Source organism: Salmo salar, chromosome ssa05, assembly GCF_905237065.1.
Source record: "Salmo salar chromosome ssa05, Ssal_v3.1, whole genome shotgun sequence".
In the NCBI taxonomy this organism is placed as follows: Eukaryota; Metazoa; Chordata; class Actinopteri; order Salmoniformes; family Salmonidae; genus Salmo; species Salmo salar.
In genome coordinates, this window is record NC_059446.1 from 8093704 (window position 1) to 8118432 (window position 24729).

Here is a 24729-nt window from a genome sequence, read left to right on the forward strand (position 1 = left end):
GTGACCAATAAATAATTTGATTTGATTTGATTTGAGACTGAACCAGGTTAGAATCAAGTCACTTCCCTGTGTGACCAATAAATCATTTGAATTGATTTGATTTGAGACTGAACCAGGTTAGAATCAAGTCACTTCGCTGTGTGACCAATAAATAATTTGATTTGAGACTGAACCAGGGTAGAATCAAGTCACTTCCCTGTGTGACCAATACATATTTTGATTTGATTTGAGACTGAACCAGGTTAGAATCAAGTCACTTCCCTGTGTGACCAATAAATCATTTGATTTGATTTGATTTGAGACTGAAACAGGTTAGAATCACGTCACTTCCCTGTGTGACCAATAAATCATTTGACTTGATTTGATTTGAGACTGAACCAGGTTAGAATCAAGTCACTTCCCTGTGTGACCAATAAATAATTTGATTTGAGACTGAACCAGGTTAGAATCAAGTCACTTCCCTGTGTGACCAATAAATAATTAGATTTGAGACTGAACCAGGTTAGAATCAAGTCACTTCCCTGTGTGACCAATAAATAATTTGATTTGAGACTGAACCAGGTTGGAATCAAGTCACTTCCCTGTGTGACCAATAAATCATTTGATTTGAGACTGAACCAGGTTAGAATCAAGTCACTTCCCTGTGTGACCAATAAATCATTTGATTTGAGACTGAACCAGGTTAGAATGAAGTCACGTACCTGTGTGACCAATAAATAATTAGATTTGAGACTGAAACAGGTTAGAATCAAGTCACTTCCCTGTGTGACCAATAAATAGATTTGATTTGAGACTGAACCAGGTTAGAATCAAGTCACTTCCCTGGGTGACCAATACATAATTTGATTTGATTTGATTTGAGACTGAACCAGGTTAGAATCAAGTCACTTCCCTGTGTGACCGATACATAATTTGATTTGATTTGTGATTAGACTGAACCAGGTTAGAATCAAGTCACTTCCCTGTGTGACAAATACATACATTGATTTGATTTGATTTGAGACTGAACCAGGTTAGAATCAAGTCACTTCCCTGTGTGACCAATAAATAATTTGATTTGAGACTGAACCAGGTTAGAATCAAGTCACTTCCCTGTGTGACCAATAAATAATTTGATTTGAGACTGAACCAGGTTAGAATCAAGTCACTTCCCTGTGTGACCAATAAATAATTTGACTTGATTTGATTTGAGACTGAACCAGGTTAGAATCAAGTCACTTCGCTGTGTGACCAATAAAAAATTTGATTTGAGACTGAACCAGGTTAGAATCAAGTCACTTCCCTGTGTGACCAATAAATAATTTGATTTGAGACTGAACCAGGTTAGAATCAAGTCACTTCCCTGTGTGACCAATAAATCATTTGATTTGAGACTGAACCAGGTTAGAATGAAGTCACGTACCTGTGTGACCAATAAATAATTTGATTTGAGACTGAACCAGGTTAGAATCAAGTCACTTCCCTGTGTGACCAATAAATCATTTGATTTGAGACTAAGCCAGGTTAGAATCAAGTCACTTCCCTGTGTGACCAATAAATAGATTTGATTTGATTTGAGACTGAACCAGGTTAGAATCAAGTCACTTCCCTGTGTGACCAATAAATAATTTGATTGTTGATTTGAGACTGAACCAGGTTAGAATCAAGTCACTTCCCTGTGTGACCAATACATAATTTGATTATGATTTGAGACTGAACCAGGTTAGAATCAAGTCACTTCCCTGTGTGACCAATAAATCATTGATTTGATTTGATTTGAGACTGAACCAGGTTAGAATCAAGTCACTTCCCTGTGTGACCAATAAATAATTTGATTTGATTTGATTTGAGACTGAACCAGGTTAGAATCAAGTCACTTCCCTGTGTGACCAATAAATAATTTGATTTGAGACTGAACCAGGTTAGAATGAAGTCACTTCCCTGTGTGACCAATAAATAATTTGATTTGAGACTGAACCAGGTTAGAATCAAGTCACTTCCCTGTGTGACAAATAAATAATTTGATTTGAGACTGAACCAGGTTGGAATCAAGTCACTTCCCTGTGTGACCAATAAATAATTTGATTTGAGACTGAACCAGGTTAGAATCAAGTCACTTCCCTGTGTGACCAATAAATAATTGACTTGATTTGATTTGAGACTGAACCAGGTTAGAATCAAGTCACTTCCCTGTGTGACCAATAAATAATTGATTTGATTTGAGACTGAACCAGGTTAGAATCAAGTCACGTCCCTGTGTGACCAATAAATAATTTGATTTGAGACTGAACCAGGTTAGAATCAAGTCACTTCCCTGTGTGACCAATAAATCATTTGACTTGATTTGATTTGAGACTGAACCAGGTTAGAATCAAGTCACTTCGCTGTGTGACCAATAAATAATTTGATTTGAGACTGAACCAGGTTAGAATCAAGTCACTTCCCTGTGTGACCAATAAATTATTTGATTTGAGACTGAACCAGGTTAGAATCAAGTCACTTCCCTGTGTGACCAATAAATAATTTGATTTGATTGGATTTGAGACTGAACCAGGTTAGAATCAAGTCACTTCCCTGTGTGACCAATACATATTTTGATTTGATTTGAGACTGAACCAGGTTAGAATCACGTCACTTCCCTGTGTGACCAATAAATCATTTGACTTGATTTGATTTGAGACTGAACCAGGTTAGAATCAAGTCACTTCCCTGTGTGACAAATAAATAATTTGATTTGAGGCTGAACCAGGTTAGAATCAAGTCACTTCCCTGTGTGACCAATAAATAATTTGATTTGAGACTGAACCAGGTTAGAATCAAGTCACTTCCCTGTGTGACCAATAAATAATTTGATTTGATTTGATTTGAGACTGAACCAGGTTAGAATCAAGTCACTTCCCTGTGTGACCAATAAATATTTGATTTGATTTGATTTGAGACTGAACCAGGTTAGAATCAAGTCACTTCCCTGTGTGCAAAGACAGTGGGTTTTCAAGTAACAAGTCAACCGGACAGATTGACACAGAAAAATGCATTCAGGCAAGAAAATTGCATATATTTTTATTTAACCAGGCAAGTCAGTTAAGAACAAACTCTTATTGACAATGACAGCCTACCGGGGAACAGTGGGTTAATTGCCTTGTTCAGGGGCAGAACGATAGATTTTTACCTTGTCAGCTCGGGGATTCAATCTAGCAACCTTTCAGTTACTGGCCCAACACTCTAACCACTAGGCTACCTGCAGCCCCAGTAAATAAATATATATTAATAAACATCCCAAATGACTATTTATAGTTTATTCTCTCTCTCGTTCTCTTCCCAAATAGTTGTGACAACAAACACCACTCTACACCACTCTATAAATACTATAAATCCATCATTTGGAATAGACTGTGTCAAGTTCACCCAGACCAAGACTGCTGTTTGTTGTTGTTGTTGTTTATCCCGAGTGGACGGACAAATATATCCGCTGTCTGTGTTTACTCTGATGAGGGCAAAGTGATTTTTTACGGCCATATATACAAGGCCTGGTTGTGCGACCCTCCTACTCACTAGATTTATTTAACCTTTCTGACTTGGCTGCTGCGTCTGGCTCCGTTTGGCCCATAACGTCCTCATTATTACACACAGGCCGCGTCCCCAATGGCACCCTATTCCCCCTGTGAAAACGTCTGCACTACATAGGGAATAGGGTGCCATTTGGGACAAATCCACAATCAGGATGACAGGGTGAGAACTGTGAACAAAATCCTGTACACAAAGAAATGCTTTTGTGCTGTACACTCTATTCTTTGGGTTATTGGATGGGTCCACATACTGTGTCACATGGGAATGTTATTGATTAAAAAAAAAGTGGGGACTTTTGTTTTGGGAATGTCATGTGACTTTGAGATGGAGGTGAACAAGTTGAGATACAGAGATGTGAAGGTGGGATGTCTGTCAAGGGATCTGATCAAATATTCAATGTAATGCAGTTCTGAAGCAACAGAGAGCAGTATATCAAATCAAATCAAAGTTTATTGGTCACATACACAGATTTGCAGATGTTATCGCAGATGTACCGAAATTATTACTACACTCAGGTCACTCAGGTCAAAAGTAGTGCACTATATAGGGAATAGGGTGCCATTTGGAACACTGCCTCACCATGCATGTGGACTACACCATCTAGCAATACAATAACCGAAACGTTTTTAAAAATCAAGAAATGAAGAAATATCAGAACAATCAACATCTGAACAAGCAATGTCAGAGATACTGAACAAAAATATCAACGCAACATGCAACAATTTCAACGATTTTACTGAGTTACAGTTCATATGAGGAAATCAGTCATTTGAAATAAATTCATTAGGCCCTAATCTACAGATTTCATGAGTGGGCAGGGGTGCAGCCATGAGTGGGCCTAGGGACGGTATAGGCCCACAAACTTGGGAGCCAGGCTCAGCCAATCAGAATGAGTTTTTCCCCACAAAAGGGCTTTACTACAGACAGAGATACTCCTCAGTTTCGTCAGCTGTCCTGGTGGCTGGTCTCAGATGATCCCGTAGGGAAAGAAGCCGGATGTGGAGGTCCTGGCTGGCGTGGTTATACGTGGTCTGCGGTTGTGAGGCCGGTTGGACGTACTGACAAATTCTCTAAAATAACATTGGAGGGGGCTTATGGTAGAGAAATGAACATTCAATTCTTTGTCAATAATTCTGGTGGACATTCCTGCAGTCAGCATGCCAATTGCACGCTCCCTAAAAACTTGAGACATCTGTCGTATTGTGTTGTGTGACAAAACTGCACATTTTAGGGTGGCCTTTTGTCCCCAACACAAGGTGCACCTGTGTAATGGTCATGCTGTTTAATCTGCTTCTTGATATGCCACACCTGTCAGGTAGATGGATTATCTTGCCGAAGGAGAAATGCTCACTAACATTCACTAAAATGTAAACACATTTGTGCATATGGACAATTTCTGGGATATTTTATTTCAGCTCATGAAACATGGGACCAAAACAGTCTTGAAGCATAGATTCCGATTGGTCAGATCAACATTAAACAGTCCTTATCAAGGGTGCTTCTAGTTTAAGTTTCTGCCAATAAGCGGGTAGGAGCAGGTTGGAGGCGTGATCTGATTTGCTGAAGGCAGGGTGGGGCCTTGTAGCTGACCCAGAAGGGAGAGTACCAATGGTCAAGCATGTTCTCTTTGTGTGTAGCACAGGCAATGTGTTTTCCTCAGATTTCCTTTATAAGTCCCCAGCTACAATAAATGCTGCCTCAGGATATGTGGTTTCCAGTTTACACAAAGTCCAGTGTAGTTACTTGAGAGGCGTCAAACATGGCAGTGACAATAACCTAAGAAAATTATCTTGGGAGGTATGTGGTCGGCATTTGATGGTGAGGTGTTCCAGATTGGGAGAAAAAAGGACTTGAGTTCCTGTAAGTTACCACAATCACACAATGAGTTGTTAATCATGAGACTAACCCTTACACCTTTGCTTTCCCGGAGAGTTTCTTTCTTCCTGTCCACACAATGAACACAGAACCCTGCTGGCTGTATTGACGGGGACAATATATCCGGAGAGTGCCATGATTTCTTAACACATTACAGTCCCTTATGTCTCTCTGAAAGGAGATCCTCACCCAAAATAAAGTACGTCATGAAAGTGATGGGGACGAAGCCCAAAACAAACACGTGTATATATAGAACACAGGGATGTAACCCAAACAAAAGAGTGAGGTGTAAACCTCTAAATAATACACGGGACAAGACCCCGTAATAACAAGTGCACAATAACACATAGTACGAAAGCTGATACACCAGAGCACAGGGTCTCACAAGACCAACGGACATGGGACAATAATCAACAAGGACAATGGGGAACAGAGTGCACATATATACACATACTAATCAGAGGGAATGGGAACCAGGTGTGCGTAATGAGACAAGACAGTCCAGGGTTAGTGGTAATGATCCAGTTCAGTGACGCCTAGAAGGCCGGTGACGTAGACCTCCGGAGCAGGTGAACGGAATGAGCAGCAGTACCAGGGGGAATCCGTGACACCAGGTCAAGGAAGTCGAATTTCTGATCGGATTTTCTGGTGCGAGACAGACGATGTCCCCCCCCCCCCAAAAAAAAAAAACCGAGGCTGTAGGAAATAATACTAGAAATGTTATGAGCAAATAATGGAAGAATAAACACTCCAAAAAACAAAATACTACAAAGTTGGCTAGGAGATAGAAACAGGGTAACCGTGTCTGTTGGCTCCATCTTGTATACACAACATCTCAGTGATCATATTGCTGTCTAATGTAGTCTGGCTAACTCTATGAGGAGAAAATAGCATTGGGTGTCTACAGTAGATGTTACTTGTGCTCCTTCTCCGGCCTCTAGGTCACCAGGCTGCTCGTTATGGAGCACACCTGTCACCATCGTTACGCGCACTTCTGCATCGTCAGACTCACCTGGACTCCATCACTTCCCTGATTACCTTCCCTGATTAACTTCCCTATATATGTCACTCCCTTTTATTCCTTCCCCAGGCGTCGTTGTTTCTGTTTCATGTCTGTGCGCTGTTAGTGTTTCTTGTTTTGTGTTACATTCCGTTTATTTTATTAAAACACTGACTCCCTGAACTTGCTTCCCGACTCAGCGCACTTGTTATAGTAGACAGCTACATTTTGTTGTAAAACTATGACAGTAGGACAGTAATCTAGGGAATTGTTTCACATTCTGCTCAGGGAAAAGCAAAGAAAAACATACCTTCAATCACATCCCAGGGAAAGATAAGTATCAAAGACAGCATACAGTGGCAGATGAACTAATCTCCTAAAAAGTCTCAAAATGTCATCATACCTTGGCGGGGGTTGGGCACATTTTAATCTCCAAAAACGGTCTACTCTGTTTGTGCTGTAAGGTGCATGAGCAGGAAAGCCAGGTGACTTCTGGGAAGCTCTGGTCAGTATTTCTGGCAGTGGTGTAAGTACAGTCATGATCCAGCTATGAGGGTTGATAATGTCTCTATTTCTCTCTCTCTCTCTCTCTCTCTCTCTCTCATTCCTTTACAACCATGGGCAGATTATGCGTGTAGATGAAGAATATGCTGGGACTGAATGGGAAGGACAACCAGTCCTTCAAGGATTCCACGATCGCCAAATATAATGAGAGGGCTTCTTAAATTTGACCTATCACCACACTATTTCTGCATATAACAGTAAAATCGTTGCAATATGATCGCATAAAACTGACCCATCACCGCAGTAAAAAACGAGGGCTCGCAATTTCAACCAATCATCACACATTTACTGCATAATATGTCACGTCAACAAACTTTTTCCCTCTTCAGCACATTTTCGCAACAAATTGGACAAAATCATTGCATATTGTCATGCAAAATGTCAGAATTTTCCCAGACAAATCAAGCATTTTGCCCACAAATATCACGAATAATCCCAGCGAAATCCTGGGGGGACTGGATAACGAGCAGCATTAGCTAATTTTGTGGGTTTTTTATCACTGGTTATTTGGATGTACGATGATTGGGCAAAGACGGTGCTTAGGGTGGCTTCATGTGCTCGTGGGAAATGGGAAACTGGGAGGTGGGAAGTGGTAAGTCTGACATGATTGTGTTTATGTGCCTTTGAAGTCAAAACAATTGCTCAACCAATAAGATTATAGCTAGCTTGCTAACATTGCTAATAATAAAGTTAGCTAGCTTGCATAACATTGCTAATAATAAAGTTAGCTAGCTTGCATAACATTGCTAATAATAAAGTTAGCTAGCTTGCATAACATTGCTAATAATAAAGTTGGCTAGCTTGCATAACATTGCTAATAATAAAGTTGGCTAGCTTGCATAACATTGCTAATAATAAAGTTAGCTAGCTTGCATAACATTGACATAAGGTCAAACTAGCTACATTCTCCATATTGATCATTTTGTAATTGTCAAAACCAAATTTGTTGTTATCTTTTGGTTAAAAAGGTAAAAATGTAAAGGTAAAAAGTCTGCAAATCGGGTAATATTTTTTTTTCAGAGTTTCCCACTTGTGATTCCGACTTGGAGGATCGTTCAAGTGGAATTTCCCACTGAAAACTAGGAGCTTCCGATAACTCCAATAGCACCTGAACGCAGCACGCGTAAGTAAAAAACTTATCGGAAGGAGGGGGGTGCTTTGGCTGAGAGTTTCCTTTTGCAAGGGTGGAGAATTTTTGCTGGAACTTTCACTTTTTAAAAACGCTGCTGACCAAATTACACAAGATTTTAATTTTGGGTTAACAAAGATTACCCTCACTATGAATTCTCTGCCCGTTCTCTCTCTTTCCAACTCTCTCTCTCTCTCTTTCTCCCTCTCTCGTGCTCCCCTCTCTCTTGTTCCCCCAAGTTCTGATCTCTCTGCCCCTTCCCCCTCTCTCTTGTTCTCTCTCTTCCCTCCTCTCTTTCTCTATCGCTCTCTCTTTCTCCCCCTCGTTCTCTATCTCTCCTCCCACCTCCTTCTCTCTCACTCTCTATCCCCCTCTCTCCATTCTAGCCTTACATTCCGCACCGTCTTACCGGAATGGCTCTCTCTATGGCCAGCAGAGACAGAAATAGCCCAGTCACAATCGCTCACAAGGCATGCTCTGCTCCGGTATAGTCACAAACCGGCAGGCCTCACATCTCACACACACCAGTCTTTCTCTCTCTTACTAAGGTTCAAACTGTTATAACAGTGGAATACTAGATCTGATATGGTTGTACAGAAGGCCCTGCATGTTGTTTCTTTGTTTCAGTACTGGCTCCTCTCATATCTTAACATGATTGTAACATAAAAAAGGGGAGTATTCACTCTGGTGGTGGTGGCTCCTCTGCATGCAACCTGGACTCAGGGATAGACGTAACATAGTAAACATTGCTGAAATCAGGTTCATTTTAAGGTTTATGAATAAAAGTTGAAAAGATGTAATTTACAGACATTGAAAATACATATTTTCTTTACAGACATTCTCAATGAAGGAAGCAGTATATCACAATGATCATTTTTTGAATACATTTCAAATAGGAATGAGGAGCCAACTGCAGGTTGCTAACATATAATATGTATTATTGCTCCCATCTGTCAAATGCACTTATGTTAGCTTTTTCAAAAGCTTTAAATCTGGAGGCAATAATGTTCAAATTAGTCCAATCACAAAATAAACCACCAGACCACTTCAACTACAATAACATTCTCCGTATAACAGTTACATTCATATTTTTTCTTTGCTATGACTGTGATATGTTGTTGTTTATCTACCTTATTCGAATGCATTGTCTGTAAGTCGCTCTGGATAAGATCGTCTGCTGAATGACCCAAATGTAAATGTAAAACCAAACAATTGCAAAGAATGCTGGGTATTATTCTAATGAGCACCGCCCCCAAACAAGGACACATATGGTTGTCCAGACCAGACAAAAACTGAACAAATCATGAACATCTAGGTTAACAGCACAGTACAGTATGGTGTAGTTCAGTACTGTAGAGTACAGTAGAGTATAGTACAGTCCAGTAAATTAGAGTTTAATTCAGTACAGTACAGTACAGTACAGTACAGTACAGTACAGTTTAATTCAGTTGAGTACAGTACAGTACAGTACAGTTTAATTCAGTTGAGTACAGTACAGTACAGTACAGTACAGTTGAGTACAGTACAGTACAGTACAGTACAGTACAGTTTAATTCAGTTGAGTACAGTACAGTACAGTACAGTACAGTTTAATTCAGTTGAGTACAGTACAGTACAGTTTAATTCAGTTGAGTACAGTACAGTACAGTACAGTTTAATTCAGTTGAGTACAGTACAGTACTGTACCAAAACAAATCTGAACCAATTATAGACATCTATACTTGGGCCAAATATAGGCTGGTAAAACACGAACGCCTGTGGATGCGGTCCGGACTGGCTCAAATATGAACCAAGCATAGACGTCTATGTTTGGGCCAAATCAAGGCCATTGACGTTGAAATCAAGGCCGGACCACACCAAAAAAAGACCCCCTAAAAAATAGCTGGACCAGACAATAGTGACTGCAGCTCGCAAATCAGTGCGTTCCTGCATGTGATCATTCCTGCATCTGCAGGAACACCCCCCCTCGAGCATCCCATTGGTTCCTGCATGAACGCCCCACTCAAGCACCCCATTGGTTCCTGACACCGGTAGACAGTGTCCTTCGCTCCCGCCTGACGAACACCTGGCCTCACCATCGTTAACAGAACTTCGGGAAAACAGTGACCGACAGGCGGGGCGAAGGACACTGTCTACCGGTCACTCCTGTCTCCCGCTAGCACAGCAGACACCGTGTGTTAGCTAACTAGCTAGCTTGCTAGTTAGGGACACTGTGTGCTAGCTAACATAGTTACATAGTTAGCTAGCTAGTACACGGTGTCGCTCCTGCCTGCTGTCTACTGTGCTGTGTGCCTGCTGGAAAACAGTGCTCACAGGCCAGGGACGAAGGACACTGTCTACTAGTGTATGGCTAGCTAGCTACCGTTGTCACCCCTGCCCATTCTTCGGTGGGTTTTACCTTTTTTTAAACTTTATTTAACTAGGCAAGTCAGTTAAGAACAAATTCTTATTTACAATGACGGCCTACCCCGGGCCAAACCCTCCGCTAACCCAGACGACGCTGGGCCAATTGTGCGCCTCCCTATGGGACTCCCAATCACGGCCGGTTGTGATACAGCCCGGGATCAAACCAGGGTCTGTACTGACGCCTCTAGCACTGCCTAAGACCGCTGCGCCACTGGAGGGCCCATATGCCTCCCGCCTGTTCTAGTTTAACAATTGACCAATATAAGTATAAAGAGGGGTTCCCATAGAGGCAAGAATGCCCACATCCAGGAACGCCCCGATTTGCAGACTGCAATTCTACCGTTTTCTGAATTGACAAGACCAAAAAAAGACGTCTAAAGACGGTCTGTGCTTAGTGTGTATATGGGGCGTACAGAAAAACCACACAGCACGAGTGAATAGGTTGTTTACATATTTATTAATTTATCATAACACCGTTTTTATCTAGCGTGGACGGGCTCCCTGTTAGAAAGAGGGAACTCTTTTGACGCACCGCTGGTGAGCACCGCAGTTATTACGTGAGCTCGAGGACAGGGAATAAGACAGCTGTCCGTTTCAACACCGGGCTAAACGCAACCGATAAAAACAGGATAGAGGAGGTTCAGGACTGCAGAGGGGTTGATTTGGATCAAATTAGTTCGGTAAAAGAGGTGAGTTTGGGTTTTGCTTTGTAGTGAATTTTCTATAGTGTCAAATGCTCAACAATATAGACTAAGATAATGTTGGCGCAAGTCATGTAAAGACAATAACGGAGCTATAACGGTTTGTTTAGGGTATTATTAGCCCAGCCCAAGTCTATGATATGAGAATAATAGACAGACAGACAGTTCCATTTTACAAACCAAGAATCTAAGTTGAAAGAAAAACAGAGAGAAATGGATTGAATAATGTTATAAATGTAAAGCAACTGATAGAGCATAGACATGAGTCATGTTTATCATTGATGTCCATTGTTTAAACAGTATAATTCTATGTGTTTTAAACAGAATTCAAACAAAAAAAAGTTATGCTTTATGAATAAAAAGTTGTATAATTTTGGGGTGGGAGACTGAGAGATGGGGTGTGGTCGTGGACATGTTCTGAGGATATAGGAGATGATTGGATCGAACCGTGCTTGATGGATATTTTAGGAGACTAAACACTACTGTGGGCTTATTTTAAACATATTCTCACTAATGGAGAAACTGGCTGAAATTCTACAATTGACTGCAATACTGTGTGCTATGTAAGAGGACAGCTTGTCCTCACTGAGTGCTTCTCCTGTGATCTAAATGACTTACATCTCATTTGGAAGTCCGACAGGATTCCCTTTACTTATACACAAATTTATAAGCCAAACTGTTTTTCCATCTATTGTAGAATCCATCGTCATAGACCATGTGGGTTTTAGTTCTAAGTTGAGATGATACAAAACAGTTCAACAAGAATGTGAGAACAAGTTTGACCTTTGTAAAAGTAGATGTTTCTTTATTAAATGTCCCTTTCTCTTCCTCACCAGATGCTAAAGCCTATTGTACCACTCTGAATGGGAACACTGTAGCCTTACTGAACTGTAGGAGAGGAGCAGCCAACATGTTTCCTGTGGAAAACGTGGCTATGCTTTAACCACTAGGCCATAAGCCAACAACCCTACAAGTAATCCCAATTCAAAATGGCCTCCTTGGTCCCCCTCATGTCTTCTCCCAGCATAATCCTATAGGAATCTGTAGCAAGCCAACTAGTGACTTTTATTATGAAATAGTATTTTGACTTTCCAATGCAGTCTTCTCTGGTGCAGGTTCTGTGGATGGTGTTGTGCTGATAGAGCAGAATCCTGACCACCAATCAATGACATATCAAGTATATTTTCATTAGCCTATGGTCCAATAGCATCTCTTAGTTCATCCAGCCATACATGTTGTTCACAATCATATCATATTCACATTGACAATTAGGATCGATAATATGGCACAGCCAGAAGAGGACGGGCTACGCCTCAGAGCCGGGATCCTCCTCTTTCTAAGGAGATTTTCATGGCCACTGTGCTTCAACATTTGCATTGCTTGCTCTCTGGGGTTTTAGGCTGGGTTTCTGTATATCGGTTGTCTCAAGGACTTTGTGACAACTGTCGGTTGTATAAAGGGCTCTATAAATAAAATGTTTTGATTGATATTGATACCATCTTAAACAGCATGTCAACCAGTTTCTCTGTTCTCATTTCTGCTTCACATATCTTGTCTTGCAGGTCGATTGTTTCCTGCATATCCTTAAAAGTCCAAATATGGGAATGGTAAGTCAATATGGTAATCCTGTCTCTTTGCCATTCTCTCAGTGCTATGTGTAGCTACAGTATAGCTATAAGGATAAACATATCCTATTCCATAATGACTGTATGATAATGATGCAAGGACAAAGGAGGTGTCAGATGAGAATCATTCATTCACTAGCAGCAGTCATCAGCCCTGGCGCGTCTGTTTCTTGTAATGGCAGTAGGCTAGTATAATGTGTCACTCTTCCCTCTGGTAACCTGGACATGCTATTGGCAGACACACAGAGAGAACTCCAGAAGGCATATGACAGGACTACTTCTCTATCTTATACCTAGCCTCGGACTCCCAGGTTCCGCTCATGTAAGTCCAGTCAACAAGAGGAGATTTGCAAGGATGGCCCTGCTAGACTATCTAGTATCAAAACCATGTCCAAGGATGGCCCTGCTAGACTATCTAGTATCAAAACCATGTCCAAGGATGGCCCTGCTAGACTATCTAGTATCAAAACCATGTCCAAGGATGGTCCTGCTAGACTATCTAGTATCAAAACCATGTCCAAGGATGGCCCTGCTAGACTATCTAGTATCAAAACCATGTCCAAGGATGGCCCTGCTAGACTATCTAGTATCAAAACCATGTCCAAGGATGGCCCTGCTAGACTATCTAGTATCAAAACCATGTCCAAGGATGGTCCTGCTAGACTATCTAGTATCAAAACCATGTCCAAGGATGGCCCTGCTAGACTATCTAGTATCAAAACCATGTCCAAGGATGACCCTGCTAGACTATCTAGTATCAAAACTATGTCCAAGGATGGCCCTGCTAGACTATCTAGTATCAAAACCATGTCCAAGGATGGTCCTGCTAGACTATCTAGTATCAAAACCATGTCCAAGGATGGTCCTGCTAGACTATCTAGTATCAAAACCATGTCCAAGGATGGCCCTGCTAGACTATCTAGTATCAAAACCATGTCCAAGGATGGCCCTGCTAGACTATCTAGTATCAAAACCATGTCCAAGGATGGTCCTGTTAGACTATCTAGTATCAAAACTATGTCCAAGGATGGCCCTGCTAGACTATCTAGTATCAAAACTATGTCCAAGGATGGCCCTGCTAGACTATCTAGTATCAAAACCATGTCCTTTTTGGTTCTGCTGGATCTGAGGGTTGGAGCATTGTATCAGCTACAGCAGAGTAGTGGGTTGGATTCATACCACTGTACATGACCTCTGCACTACACCACCCTAGCTGCATTACCTTGGCAAGACAACCACAAGTTGGCCATAGCACAGACAGACTGGTGCCAAGGATAGTGCAGTGTCTGGATGGAAGTAACGAGCAGCCAAGCAAGCACTGCTGTAAGTTTAAGCTTTATCAACAAAAACGAATAGCTCTGGTAAGTCACTCGTATCATCTGAAGATAATGCGATTATCTATGTTCTACTACAGTTATTTGCTGCCTGAACAGTCTGTTTGCTGAAAGGACTGTTGCTATGGGCCCATTGTTTTGGTCCTGTTGCTATGTGGTTGGGACCTCCCAGCTGTCCTGGGGAGTGATGGTCTCTATGGTAGAGCTGTAGTAGGGCCACATCTTGAGCATGTGCAGTGGCCTCCTTGGCTGTCTGGCTGTCTGGATTTCTGGGTAGGAGACATTGGCTGTGTGCCTCAATGCAGCCGAATGAATCTCCACAGAAACTGCAGCTGAACGGATATGTTTCTCAGATACACGACAAGAAATACATGAACACTGGTATTTTCCACAATGCATGTTTGATTGAACTGCAGCCCTGGCGGCTGTATTGCGTTTTATTATTACTGTGTTGATTGGAGGTCAGCTTCTCTGAAGCCGTGTCAGACCCCTGCAGAGTGAGCAGGTCTGTGTGTGTGTAACCTGACTCCCTGTTCCTCCCTCCTACACACACTGCTGTTCTGGAGGGTGCAGCTGTAGGCAGGGGGACAGACTGGTGTCAGCTGTCTGTCTGCCTGTCAGCCCTCTGCTCAGGACTGCAGCCACAGCCCTTCCTGCAGCATGTACACCCACACAGCCACTTCCTGCCCCCTGTACACCCACACATTCCTTCCTGCTCCCTGTACACCCACACAGCCCTGCCTGCTCCCTGTACACCCACACAGCCCTTCCTGCTCCCTGTACACCCACACATCCCCTTCCTGCAGCATGTACACCCACACATTCCTTCCTGCCCCCTGTACACCCACACATTCCTTCCTGATCCCTGTACACCCACACATTCCTTCCTGCCCCCTGTACACCCACACATTCCTTTCTGCTCCCTGTACACCCACACAGCCCTTCCTGCTCTCTGTACACCCACACAGCCCTTCCTGCTCCCTGTACACCCACACAGCCCTTCCTGCTCCCTGTACACCAACACATTCCTTCCTGCCCTCTGTACACCCACACAGCCCTTCCTGCTCCCTGTACACCAACACAGCCCTTCCTGCTCCCTGTACACCCACACAGCCCTTCCTGCAGCATGTACACCCACACAGCCACTTCCTGCCCCCTGTACACCCACACATTCCTTCCTGCTCCCTGTACACCCACACATTCCTTCCTGCTCCCTGTACACCCACACAGCCCTTCCTGCTCCCTGTACACCCACACAGCCCTTCCTGCTCCCTGTACACCCACACAGCCCTGCCTGCTCCCTGTACACCCACACATTCCTTCCTGCTCCCTGTACACCCACACATTCCTTCCTGCCCTCTGTACACCAACACATTCCTTCCTGCTCCCTGTACACCCACACAGCCCTTCCTGCTCCCTGTACACCCACACAGCCCTTCCTGCTCCCTGTACACCCACACAGCCCTTCCTGCTCCCTGTACACCCACACAGCCCTTCCTGCTCCCTGTACACCAACACAGCCCTTCCTGCTCCCTGTACACCCACACAGCCCTTCCTGCAGCATGTACACCCACACAGCCCTTCCTGCTCCCTGTACACCCACACAGCCCTTCCTGCTCCCTGTACACCCACACATTCCTTCCTGCCCTCTGTACACCCACACATTCCTTCCTGCTCCCTGTACACCCACACAGCCCTTCCTGCTCCCTGTACACCCACACAGCCCTTCCTGCTCCCTGTACACCCACACAGCCCTTCCTGCTCCCTGTACACCCACACAGCCCTTCCTGCTCCCTGTACACCCACACAGCCCTTCCTGCTCCCTGTACACCCACACAGTCCTTCCTGCTCCTGCTCCCTGTACACCCACACAGCCCTTCCTGCTCCCTGTACACCCACACAGCCCTTCCTGCTCCCTGTACACCCACACAGCCCTTCCTGCTCCCTGTACACCCACACAGCCCTTCCTGCTCCCTGTACACCCACACAGCCCTTCCTGCAGCATGTACACCCACACAGCCCTTCCTGCTCCCTGTACACCCACACATTCCTTCCTGCTCCTGCTCCCTGTACACCCACACAGCCCTTCCTGCTCCCTGTACACCCACACAGCCCTTCCTGCTCCCTGTACACCCACACAGCCCTTCCTGCTCCCTGTACACCCACACAGCCCTTCCTGCTCCCTGTACACCCACACAACCCCTCAAAGGCCTTAACATTCTCCTACACAGCCCCCCCCCACTCCCCTGTGACTTTAATTAACCCTGGGATAGGCCCACAGTAATTCCTGGCCCCTCGTTCATTCTTCTGTGCCCAACTAGTCATACGCATCATCCAGTTGGCTCAATCAACCCTTTTACCCCTCCTATGAAACTGATTGTTGTGAATAAGAATGTGTTCTTTAACAACTGACCCAACAAAGTTGATAAAACCCTGAGCCTCCTCTGAAACTGTGCCCCGGGCCATTGTTGTGAATGAGGTTGATAAAACCCTCCTCTGAAACTGTGCCCTGGGCCATTGTTGTGAATGAGGTTGATAAAACCCTCCTCTGAAACTGTGCCCCGAGCCATTGTTGTGAATGAGGTTGATGAAACCCTCCTCTGAAACTGTGCCCCGGGCCATTGTTGTGAATGAGGTTGATAAAAAGGTGGTGAATGTTTTTCCAGGGGTTCCGAGGCACAGTAACCGATGCTCCAGACTTTGATGCCAGTGCAGATGCCGAGACGCTCTACAATGCCATGAAAGGCATCGGTGAGTAACACTGTAGCTAGGCTTAGTGTCCACTGTAGAGCAGGGGTACACTAGCCTGGTAAAACCAAACAGAACACTGCACTGCACTTTGTTTCAGTTTACTTCAGTTCTGTCTGGTTTTATTAACCAGGCTAGAGATGCACAACTCCAACACCAGTATTAACAACTGCTTAGAACAGGGCTGTTTTAACCCTGTTCCTGAAGAGATACCCTCCTGTAGGTTTTAACTCCAACCCTGTTCCTGGAGAGCTACCCTCCTGTAGGTTTTAACTCCAACCCTGTTCCTGGAGAGTTACCATCCTGTAGGTTTTAACTCCAACCCTGTTCCTGGAGAGATACCCTCCTGTAGGTTTTAACTCCAACCCTGTTCCTGGAAAGTTACCATCCTGTAGGTTTTCACTCCAACCCTGTTCCTGGAGAGATACCCTCCTGTAGGTTTTCACTCCAACCCTGTTCCTGGAGCGCAACCCTCCTGTAGGTTTACACTCCAACCCTGTTCCTGGAGAGCTTCCCTCCTGTAGGTTTTCACACTAACCCTAATATAGCACACCTGATTCTAATAATTAGCTGGTTAGTTACAACTGGGGTTGGAGCAATAATCTACAGGAGGGTAGCTCATAGAAACAGAATAGAGTCACCCAATGGTGTAGCTCTCCAGGAAAAGGGTTGGGCAGCCCTGGCTTAGAAAGTTCAAAGGTCAAATGTTGCTGATGATGTTACTGATGATTTTCCTCTGTTCTCTGCAGGCAGCGACAAGGAGGCCATCTTGGATTTGGTCACTGGCAGAAGCAATGCTCAGAGACAGGAGATTGTACAGGCGTACAAGTCTAGCTATGGGAAGGTACAGGAACATCACATCATAACATCCAACATCACATCTATCATCATGTTTCTGTACCTTTCCAGAGCTGGACCTGGATTGCATACAAATTACAGTTTGTGTTTTAAAAAAAATATATATTTACATAAACATCACTATGTATCATTTGGTGTTGAATGCTTTGAGTATCCATTGTTACTGTGACCCACTCTATGATCTGTAGTTAATACCAGGTCAAAACTGGATCAGGTAAGTACCAGCTAAAACCAGTGTAAAATAAAGCTTTACCACAAATTACACAATTCAGTGTGCCCATTTGTTAGAAGGTACAATACATTCTTAGTTATATTCCAGATGTTAGCTAACATTTGTTTTGTGCTAACGTTAGCTAACAGTCTGAGACTGTAGTGTGCAGCGAACGTCAGTGTCTGTTTCGATTCTAAACTGCCACTACAAATAATAATGTAACCATGTAGGCTTTCTATTACATGTCGTAGGAATAGCAAAGTCATTTGAAGTTTGATTATTGTCCCTAAATTGCCACAGTTATACTTACAAAAATTAGCTGTTTGATGTTTTAACTGTAACATTTTTGGAATGTTTATTCAAAATCGTTCAACTGAAATTGTTACTAAGTAACAGGTTCACCTCAAACAGAACCGTTGTTGAACTCACTCAATATGATTTACTGAGCCTTCTGCACATTGTGTCACACACCATGACAGGATAACTTCATAACGGACATGTCTCTCTTCCCCAGAACCTGATAGATGACCTGAAGTATGAGCTGACGGGGAAGTTTGAACGCCTCATCGTCAGTCTGATGAGACCCCAGGCCTACCATGACGCCAAAGAGATCCACGATGCCATCAAAGTGAGATTCTGTAATAGAGAGCCATCATGCCATCAAAGTGAGATTCTGTAGCAGAGATCCACGATGCCATCAAAGTGAGATTCTGTAGCAGAGATCCATCATGCCATCAAAGTGAGATTCTGTAGCAGAGATCCATCATGCCATCAAAGTGAGATTCTGTAATAGAGATCCACGATGCCATCAAATTATTATATTTAGGAAGTAAAAAGTTAAGAAATAGGAAAATGATAAGAATTGAGAAAACCCACATCAGACACCACATACTAAATAACTGTTACACAGCCTAGTCAGTAACTTGTGCCATTCTGTATTTAATGTCATGCTTTATTTCTAAGGGGGCAGGAACAGATGAGAAGTGCCTGATTGAAGTCTTGGCCTCCAGGAACAATCAACAGATACACAACCTGGTGGAGGCATACAAGGATGGTAAGATATATTTCTTCCTCCCATTAGAATAGATGGTAAGATATATTTCTTCCTCCCATTAGAATAGATGGTAAGATATATTTCTTCCTCCCATTAGAATAGATGGTAAGATATATTTCTTCCTCCCATTAGAATAGATGGTAAGATATATTTCTTCCTCCCATTAGAATAGATGGTAAGATATATTTCTTCCTCCCATTAGAATAGATGGTAAGATATATTTCTTCCTCCCATTAGAATAGATGGTAAGATATATTTCTTCCTCCCATTAGAATAGATGGTAAGATATATTTCTTACCTCCCATTAGAATAGATGGTAAGATATATTTCCTACCTCCCATTAGATGGTAAGATATATTTCCTACCTCCCATTAGAATAGATGGTAAGATATATTTCTTACCTCCCATTAGATGGTAAGATATATTTCCTACCTCCCATTAGAATAGATGGTAAGATATATTTCTTACCTCCCATTAGATGGTAAGATATATTTCTTCCTCCCATTAGAATAGATGGTAAGATATATTTCTTCCTCCCATTAGAATAGATGGTAAGATATATTTCTTCCTCCCATTAGAATAGATGGTAAGATATATTTCTTCCTCCCATTAGAATAGATGGTAAGATATATTTCTTCCTCCCATTAGAATAGATGGTAAGATATATTTCTTCCTCCCATTAGAATAGATGGTAAGATATATTTCTTACCTCCCATTAGAATAGATGGTAAGATATATTTCCTACCTCCCATTAGATGGTAAGATATATTTCCTACCTCCCATTAGAATAGATGGTAAGATATATTTCTTACCTCCCATTAGATGGTAAGATATATTTCTTCCTCCCATTAGAATAGATGGTAAGATATATTTCTTACCTCCCATTAGATGGTAAGATATATTTCCTACCTCCCATTAGAATAGATGGTAAGATATATTTCCTACCTCCCATTAGAATAGATGGTAAGATATATTTCTTACCTCCCATTAGATGGTAAGATATATTTCCTACCTCCCATTAGAATAGATGGTAAGATATATTTCTTCCTCCCATTAGAATAGATGGTAAGATATATTTCTTACCTCCCATTAGATGGTAAGATATATTTCCTACCCCCCATTAGATGGTAAGATATATTTCCTACCCCCCATTAGATGGTAAGATATATTTCCTACCTCCCATTAGATGGTAAGATATATTTCCTACCCCCCATTAGATGGTAAGATATATTTCCTACCTCCCATTAGATGGTAAGATATATTTCCTACCTCCCATTAGATGGTAAGATATATTTCCTACCTCCCATTAGATGGTAAGATATATTTCCTACCCCCCATTAGATGGTAAGATATATTTCCTACCTCCCATTAGATGGTAAGATATATTTCCTACCTCCCATTAGATGGTAAGATATACAGTTGAAGTTGGAAGTTAACATACTTTAGGTTGGAGTCATTAAACCTAGTTTTTTCAACCACTCCACAAATTTATTGTTAACAAACTATAGTTTTGGCAAGTCGGGTTAGGACATCTACGCTGTGCATGACACAAGTAATTTTTCCAACAATTATTTACAGACCGATTATTTCACTTATAATTCACTGTATCTCAATTCCAGTGGGTCAGAAGTTTACATACACTAAGTTGTCTGTGCCTTTAAACAGCTTGGAAAATTCCAGGAAATGATGTCATGGCTTTTAGAAGCTTCTGATAGGCTAATTGACATCATTTGAGTCAATTGGAGGTGTACCTGTGGATGTATTTCAAGGCCTACCTTCAAACTCAGTGCCTCCTTGCTTGACATCATGGGAAAATCAAAAGAAATCAGCCAAGACCTCATAAAAAAAATAGCAGACCTCCACAAGTCTGGTTCATCCTTGGGAGCAATTTCCAAACGCCTGACGGTACCATGTTCATCTGTGCAAACAGTAGTACCCAAGTATAAACACCATGGGACCACGCAGCCATCATACCGCTCAGGAAGGAGACGCGTTCTGTCTCCTAGAGATAAACGTATTTTGGTGCGAAAAGTGCAAATCAATCCCAGAACAACAGCAAAGGACCTTGTGAAGATACTGGAGGAAACAGGTACAAAAGTATCTATATCCACAGTATAACGAGTCCTATATCGACATAACCTGAAAGGCCGCTCAGCAAGGAAGAAGCCACTGCTCCAAAACCGCCATAAAAAAGCCAGACTACGGTTTGCAACTGCACATGGGGACAAAGATCGTACTTTTTGAAGAAATGTCCTCTGGTCTGATGTAACAAAAATAGAACTGTTTGGCCATAATGACCATCGTTATGTTTGGAGGAAAAAGGGGGAGGCTTGCAAGCCGAAGAACACCATCCCAACCGTGAAGCACGGGGTTGGCAGCATCATGTTGTGGGGTGCTTTGCTGCAGGAGGGACTGGTGCACTTCACAAAATAGAGGGCATCATGAGGATGGAAAATGATGTCCATATATTGAAGCAACATCTCAAGACATCATTCAGGAAGTTAAAGCTTGGTCGCAAACAGTTCTTCCAAATGGACAATGACCCCAAGCATACTTCCAAAGTTGTGGCAAAATGGCTTAAGGTCAACAAAGTCAAGGTATTGGAGTGGCCATCACAAAGCCCTGATCTCAATCCTATAGAAAATGTGTGGGCAGAACTGAAAAAGTGTGTGCGAGCAAGGAGGCTTACAAACCTGACTCAGTTACACCAGCTCTGTCAGGAGGAATGAGCCAAAATTCACCCAACTTATTGTGGGAAGCTTGTGGAAGGCTACCCAAAACGTTTGACCCAAGTTAAACAATTTAAAGGCAATGCTACCAAATACTAGTTGAGTGTATGTAAACTTCTGACCCACTGGGAATTTGATGAAAGAAATAAAAGCTGAAATAAATCATTCTCTCTTCTATTATTCTGACATTTCACATTCTTAATATAAAGTGTTGATCCTAACTAACCTAAGACAGGGAATTTTTACTAGGATTAAATGTCAGGAATTGTGAAAAACTGAGTTTAAATTTATTTGGCTAAAGTTTATGTAAACTTCCGACTTCAACTGTATTTCCTTCATCCCATTAGAAGCTGAATGTCCATCAAACAATCGATCTTGAACATCAGAACATGATCATAATGAGTTCAAAATACAGTTACAGTATGACATACTGTACACCATATAATAATACAACTTTTATAGCGCTTTCCATTACAATCTCAAAGCGCTTTAAGCAACAACAACAAAAAAAAGACATGCAATTTTGAAAAACACAAACAAATAGATAATGGCCGATCATGGCAGGCAAGGTAGTTCATTAATGGCTTGAGGCAGTCAGCACCAGGAGGAAGGCTAGAGTAGAGGCAGTTCAGAGATTAAACAGAGGGGGGGTCACATCCAGGGGGTGTCAGACTGGTCCAGAGCCGTTCATCAGGGCACCCTGGCCCAGAGCTTCTCAGTAGTAGTCTCTGAAGTCAAACTCCATGGGTAGAACTCGCCCACTACCGATGTGTAGCACCCACCTGGGTGAAGACACGACAGCCGCGAAAGCAACAGAAAATCCCACTGTACATCAGTCCAGAATTGTCTACCTTGAAGCTAACCACTGGAGAAAACTGCTCAAAACTTCAGCATCTTCTAACGAGCCTGCCATCTCCAAACAACACCCCCTTACTTTGTATCAAAACATAGCTAGCTAGCTAGTTTGATAGCAAGTTATCTAGCTGAGCTACTTGATGGGGTCGCAGGGTAGCCTAGTGGTTAGATTGTTGGACTAGTAACCGGAAATGTTGCATGATCGAATCCCCGAGCTGACAAGGTAAAAATCTGTCGTTCTGCCCCTGAACAAGGCAGTTAACCCACTGTTCCCCGGTAGGCCGTCATTGAAAATAAGAATTTGTTCTTTTTCTGACTTGCCTAGTTAAATAAAGGTAAAATGAAAAAATTACAGGGATGCATTAGTTAGTACGAAACTAACTTGATGACAGGGATGCCACAAACAAATTAGGTTAACACAAATGCTGATTTAAAAAAAAAATGCAATCAAAAGTACTTAAACGTTCACAGGAGCTCCTAGCCTAGGCTGCTATTCTGGCGTCATGGCAACGATGGAACCTCAAATATAGTACATCGCTATAGTATGAAATACACCTGTATTCTGCTGACACACCAAATACAACTATAGCAGGGTTTTGATTCAGTTGATCATGCTAAACTGAGGCAGAGACTGAGACAGAGATTGTCGAGTGTAGGTCTTTCGGTGCATGAGGTTGCCCGGTTTGCTAACTATACTGTCTGATAGAACTCAGTGCACTCAATTCGATGGGTTCAGAAATGTGGTGGGTACTCTCTTCGTTCGCAGGACTTTATCCTGCTAACTATTCCAAATGTCCGAACTGAATTTGGTAAAAAGGGCTTTTATGTACTCTGCGCCATCGGCTTGGAACGCCTGACAAAATACTTTTAAACTGGAAGAACTTGTCCCGATTGGTGTTTTTAAATCATTTATGAAGGAGTTTGAGGCTGATTCCCTGAACTGTCAATGTTTTTAATTTGCTGTTTTATGATTTTGTTATACTCTTGTGAATTCTATGTTTTTTTTTACTAGATTACCTGTAGTTTTTCATGTTGTCTGTCTGTAATTGTGTAATGACTTGGTGCTGCCTATCTTGGTCAGGACGCTCTTGAAAAAGAGATTTCAAATCTCAACAAGCCCTTCCTGGTTAAATAAAGGTTCAATAAATAAATAAAATAAACTACAGTATGAAATACACCTGTATTCAACTGACACACCAAATACAACTACAATATGACATACAGCAAATACAGATGTAGCATTTTAATTTTATCACTATTTTGTTGCTGAACATTTTCCTGCACAGCAGGAAATGCAAACTTGTATTGTGAAGTTTGTAATTTCCACTTGAATTCACATTTCCTGTTGCTTCAGTATTATTTTCCTGCTGTGAGAAACTGGTCAAATTAAGATTAGACACCTGTACAGCTACTGTATGACATATAACAAACACAGCATATTCCAGTGAAATCCTAGTTGTATTACTAACTGCCTGTGTTGTTACTTTCTTCAGCTTATGGCTCAGACATCGAGGAGGATGTTACAGGAGACACCTCTGGACACTTTAAGAAGATGCTGGTTGTTTTACTCCAGGTTAGTTAATGCTATGCCAGTAGCCATAGTGGATCTAATATGATTTTATTATTTGAAAGGCTGTCCATAGCTTGTTTTTCTAGGTTGAGTTTTTTTTTCTCGTAAGTAGATATAACCAATCTGTTAACTAACTTGTTGTTGTCCTAACCAAAGCATTTCTGTAGCTGTTTAGTCAGACTGTGTGTGTGTGTGTGTGTGTGTGTGTGTGTGTGTGTGTGTGTGTATGTGTGTGTGTGAGCGTGTGCGTGCGTGCGTGTGTGTGCGTGTGTGTGTGTGAGCATGTGTGTGCGTGTGTGCGTGTGTGCGTGTGTGCGTGTGTGTGTGTGTGTGTGTGTGTGTGTGTGTGTGTGTGTGTGTGTGTGTGTGTGTGTGTGAGCATGCGTGCGTGTGCGTGTGTGTGTGTGTGTGTATGTGCGTGCGTGCGTGCGTGTGTGTGTGTGTGTGTTTCCAGGGAACCAGAGATGAACCAGGAGTAGTGCATGCAGACCTAGTGGAGGAGGATGCTCAGGTGAGTGTTTGAA

At 42.4% G+C, this 24729-nt stretch overlaps 1 protein-coding gene, 1 long non-coding RNA gene and 1 pseudogene across 5 annotated transcripts in view; all 3 read left to right on the plus strand.

Moving 5' to 3' along the window:
• The window catches only part of LOC123743073 (uncharacterized), a 68521-nt gene extending 60346 nt beyond the window's left edge, over window positions 1-8175 (plus strand). The window contains exon 3 of the long non-coding RNA XR_006769813.1: window positions 7047-8175. This is a non-coding gene — a long non-coding RNA (uncharacterized lncRNA). The remainder of the gene's footprint in view (window positions 1-7046) is intronic.
• LOC123743233 (basic proline-rich protein-like) overlaps window positions 1-24729 on the plus strand; it is a 603964-nt pseudogene that overhangs the window by 210709 nt on the left and 368526 nt on the right.
• Window positions 10891-24729, plus strand: part of LOC106604152 (annexin A6) — a 43635-nt gene continuing 29796 nt past the window's right edge. The window contains exons 1-8 of one of the 4 annotated variants that reach the window (XM_045717842.1): window positions 10891-11209; window positions 12784-12828; window positions 16847-16931; window positions 17678-17772; window positions 18512-18625; window positions 18961-19051; window positions 24129-24208; window positions 24660-24716. In XM_045717842.1, the coding sequence (XP_045573798.1) occupies window positions 12820-12828; window positions 16847-16931; window positions 17678-17772; window positions 18512-18625; window positions 18961-19051; window positions 24129-24208; window positions 24660-24716 (531 nt within the window). In that variant the 5' untranslated portion in view covers window positions 10891-11209; window positions 12784-12819. Of the gene's footprint in view, window positions 11210-12783; window positions 12829-16846; window positions 16932-17677; window positions 17773-18511; window positions 18626-18668; window positions 18700-18794; window positions 18811-18960; window positions 19052-24128; window positions 24209-24659; window positions 24717-24729 lie in introns of those variants that run through there. The other 3 variants (XM_045717843.1, XM_045717844.1, XM_045717845.1) reach the window with 3 other exon arrangements.